The sequence below is a fragment of the Pinus tabuliformis genome, chromosome 9 (assembly GCF_031772625.1).
Source record: "Pinus tabuliformis cultivar Carrire ecotype Pingquan chromosome 9, CPIR1, whole genome shotgun sequence".
NCBI lineage: Eukaryota > Viridiplantae > Streptophyta > Pinopsida > Pinales > Pinaceae > Pinus > Pinus tabuliformis.
Genome location: NC_142307.1, coordinates 40057632 through 40062125, shown reverse-complemented (window position 1 = coordinate 40062125; position 4494 = coordinate 40057632). Strand labels below are relative to the sequence as shown.

Here is a 4494-nt window from a genome sequence, read left to right as displayed (position 1 = left end):
GAAACAAATATTGAAGAAGACCAAGACAACAATCTCATTCTCGCAGGGGATCTAAATCTGGTTTTGCATGCAAATGAGAAGAGAGGGGGCATCTTCAGTCCAGACCCATTCAGAAACAGACTTGAGCACATTATGCAGGAGCAAGAATTGGCTGATATAAAACCCAAGAATCGCAGGTACACCTGGAGCAATAGGTGACTAGGAGTAGGCAATATCATGGAGAGGCTTGACCGATTCCTCATCAATATTGCATTCCTGTCCTCCTTCTCCACCGGACAGTCAAACATTCTCAACATTTCTGCCTCGGACCATTATCCTATAACGCTCACCTTGCACACTCATTGCCAGCTTGGACCCCTTCCTTTCAAATATTGCTCCTTATGGAATCGATCACCTGCAGCTAGAGACGTGGTGGGGCAGGCTTGGACCCAGCATGTGGAAGGCTCTCCGACATACATCTGGGAATCAAAATTAAAGCAAACTAGACAGGCTCTCAAAGCCTGGGCAAAGAATAATTACCAGGAGCCCGAGCTGATTAAAAAGGATATCAAGAAAAATCTTGAGGAAGTGCAGCAACATATTGAAGTTGTTGGTCTCTCCCAACAAGCCAAAGAAAATGAGATAAGACTGTACTCCCAGCTGAGACAAACAATAAGAGACGAAGAGATCAAATGGAGACTAAAGTCAAGACAGTTATGGTTGTGCGAAGGAGATAAAAATACATCTTATTTCCATAAGCAGGCAACAATTAGAAAGACCAGGAACACTGTGAGCATAATTAGAGATAGTGAAGGAAACAACTATGACACCCAGGATTCCATAAAAGCAGCAGCCACCAATCATTTCAAAAATCTCCTTACAGAGGACAAATGTGAGGAGGACTACTCAAGTATTCTTCAATACATGACTGCTGAAGTCACTCAAGAAATGAACAACAAGCTCACTCAAGATATAGAAGAGGAAGAAGTTCAAAAAGCAATCTGGAGTCTTCACCCAGACAAAGCCCCAGGGCCAGATGGGTTACCAATTAGTTTTTACAGAGAGTACTGGCAGCTGATCAAAAAAGACCTCCTAAAGATGATACGCTGGGCTCTTCGGAAAGGCAAACTGGGGGGATACACCAACTCAACCCATCTAGCATTAATCCCTAAAGAAAACAGACCCTCCACCTTCTCAAGGTTTCGACCCATATCCTTATGCAATTCAGCATACAAAATAATCACCAAAATCCTGTCAGCAAGACTCAAGCCCCTTCTCTCCTCTTTGATCTCAGAAAATCAAGGAGGCTTTCTGCCCAATAGACACATCTCTGATTCCATCCTTCTTGTGCAAGAGGCCATTCATTCAAGCATTAGCCGAAAGGAGAAAGGATTTGTCCTAAAGCTAGATCTTGCCAATGCCTTTGATAGGGTTAGGCACTCTTTCCTGTTTGCAGTTCTTCATAAAATGGGATTCAATTCCTCCTTTATTAATATGATCAAAGCCTGCATTACGAATCCTTGGATCTCCCCTCTGATCAATAGACGCCCTTGTGAAGCCTTTCAATCCTCCCGTGGCCTAAGACAAGGTTGTCCCTTGTCCCCCTACTTATTTATTCTTATGGCTGAGTCCCTTAGCAAAGCCTTGGATTACAACCGAAGAATTGGCCTAATCACTGGCATCCAGTTTGAGCAAGGTACAAAGAACATCAATCACTGTCAATTTGCAGATGATACCCTCTTGATGGGAGGAGCATCCATAACCATAGCAAGGCACTTCAAAAAGATTCTAGATCAATTCATGGATTACTCAGGAGGGAAAGTTAACCAGGTAAAGAGTTGCATTTATGGATGGAACGCAACTGCCCAAACCATCCACAGCATTGCAAACACTCTAGGAGTCTCATACAAGCTAAATTGGAGCCATTTCACTTACCTAGGGATGCTGGTAAGTATGGGACCTATGAAAGCCGATACATGGAATGAAATCCTTGACAAAATAAAGAGAAAGATCCAACAATGGGGATCTATCTGGCTGAATCCTGCAGGTCGCCTTGTTCTTTTAAAATCTGGTCTGTCCTCTCTGCCCATCTATCGTTTTTCTCTGTACCAAGCCCCAATGGCTTTCCACCAAAAAATGGAAAGAGTCCTTAGACACTTCCTCTGGCAAGGAGGAAAAACGGAGAGAAAAAAGTTCAATCTAGTTAGCTGGAAGAATGTCATTCAGCCTCATGAGAGAGGAGGGCTTGGAATAAGAACTCCAAAACTGCTGAACCTAGCTCTTGGAGCTAAAATAATTTGGAGACTGATCTCAGGGGCCTTGGCTTGGTGGAAAACGGTTCTAGAGGCCAAGTATCTGAACAACACAAGGCATCAAATCTTGGACACCAATATCCCTAATAGAGACAGCACAAAAATCTGGAAGCTCTGCAAGAAATTCATTCCTTTTATGTCCCAAAACATATCAAAGGTCCCAGGAGGGGGGAGCAGCATCAATTTTTCCACTGATAGAATTTTAGGACAGCAACCTATGGGATCCAACATAGAAGCAACCCCTGCCATTAGTTGGCTTAATGACAGAGGTATATGGTGCTTAGCTCAAATAACGCAATGGGGAAACCACTCTCAAACTTGGGCTGGTTGGAAACTCCCAGATTACCCTAGAGAGTTAGAAACAAGCATTGTAGCTCTCAAGAACCTTCTACAAAGTAAAGCTCTGGTCCAAAGAGGAAAGCAAGATGGCTACCGCTGGGATCCTACGGGAACTCATTACACAGTCAAGGCAGGGTATCAATATCTTTGCAACAGCGCCTTCCCACAGGCCATATGGAATCAATGGAAGCTGGTTTGGAGAGCTGAAGCCCCCCCTAAAGTCAAATTCTTTTTTTGGCTTCTCCTGAAAGGGAAGATTCTAACAGCAGAAAAATTAATTAAAAGGGGCATTCTCGGCCCTTCCAGGTGCCCAAATTGCTGTCAAGCTGAAGAAACAATGCAACACCTGTTCATAGACTGCCAAGTAGCTGACGATTGCTGGAGACAGATGGCCTCAATCGGGGAAGTCACATGGGAACCAAAGGCAACCATTGCAGAATCTGTCTACAACTGGAGGAAAATTTGCCCTTGGAAAGGAAAAAAGAGAAAATTAACGCAAAGGATATGGCACACTATACCCTTAACCCTTGTTTGGCGCATCTGGTTAGCAAGAAACAGGAAGGTTTTTCAAGACAAAGGATGCAATGCTAGAGTTATGTGTCAAAAAGCTAAGAATCTAGCGGTGGAAACAATTATAGTTCACACCCATGAAAAGATCGAGACCACCAATTACAGTGTTGAAGAGAGAAACTTGATCAACTGTGTACAAGGAAGCAACAACAGCATCCAGGCACCAAGGCAAGGAAATCCACGATTGAAGGAGGCAAGCATCGTTTGGAAATTGAGGCTCAAGGAAGAGGAATTTGCACTCTGGCTGAGCAATTGCAATAGGTTCTATATGTTCTTTGACGGCGCATCAAAATCAAATCCTGGACTAGCAGGCGCAGGGGGACTTATATGCAATGCCAATGGTGAGACCATTCTTCAGTTTGAATGGGGGCTGGGTGAGCTATCCAATAACAGGGTTGAGGGACTGGCTCTGTTCCAAGGGCTCACCCAACTGCTCAAGTTAGGCATCAAGAAAGCAATTATCTTCGGGGATTCAGCAATTATCATCAAGCTCATGGTGCACAAGAGGAGCACGCCAAACACCCTTCTGCAGCAAATCAACTGTAGGAACCAAATCCTTCACGACTTACTGGAGGAAGTCCGATATTATCATATACTGCGTGGACTAAACAAAGATGCTGACAAGAATGCCAACAAGGCCTGTGATCGCACCAAAGGCACCCTCAGCTGTAACAACGTCACATCCATCCAACTGTTACCATGAGGAATCCGCAGCCAGTCAAAGTTAGGAGAATCGTAGTCAAAAGAATTCATTACCGTAGGCAAATCCACAGTGCAGGGGATTGTGTAGATAAGGCAGAAAGGACCTGCAACAGAAACCAGATAAGGAAATCAATTCGAAGCATGGGAATCAGACATCATGCAGATGGAAATCGTCCTCAACATCAGATCCTAGATATTGGTCAGGATATGCGTTGGAAGGTGCGGTGGACCATTGGGAAGCGCAGCTCTTCCCCCCATCACAACACTCTGGAAAATGCTTTATATGCCCCTAGTTTCCAGACTTATTTCCTCACTGGAGAAGTTCGCATTCACAGTTTCAAGAGCGGAATTGCTGCCGCTCCTCTCCAAGCAATCTGCGATACTCTCTTCAAGCTTAAGGTTCTATCCTCTAGAGACTGTTGCTTTTATCAGAGCGGTGCTGCCACTACGCGAAAGAAGCCTTACACCAGCAGAAAGGAAAGCCTTCAAAGGCACTGTGAGAAGAATCCGATCAGCGTTTACAACCTTTTTTCAGACCCAATGGAGCGCCCAGAACAGTGTTTTCATTGCAAGGACTTACAAGCTGAATTTG

General features: G+C 44.4%; 1 protein-coding gene across 1 annotated transcript; it reads left to right on the top strand.

Annotated features, from left to right (window-relative positions):
* The first annotated feature begins 216 nt into the window (after positions 1-216).
* On the top strand, positions 217-3903 carry LOC149147046 (uncharacterized). The gene has a single exon (XM_089441693.1). The coding sequence runs from the start codon at positions 217-219 to the stop codon at positions 3901-3903; it is 3687 nt and encodes a 1228-aa protein (XP_089297819.1).
* Positions 3904-4494: the final 591 nt, after the last annotated feature.

Coding starts and splice junctions, on each gene's coding strand:
- LOC149147046 (XM_089441693.1), top strand. CDS start 217: ATGGAGAGGCTTGACCGATTCCTCATCAATATTGCATTCCTGTCCTCC.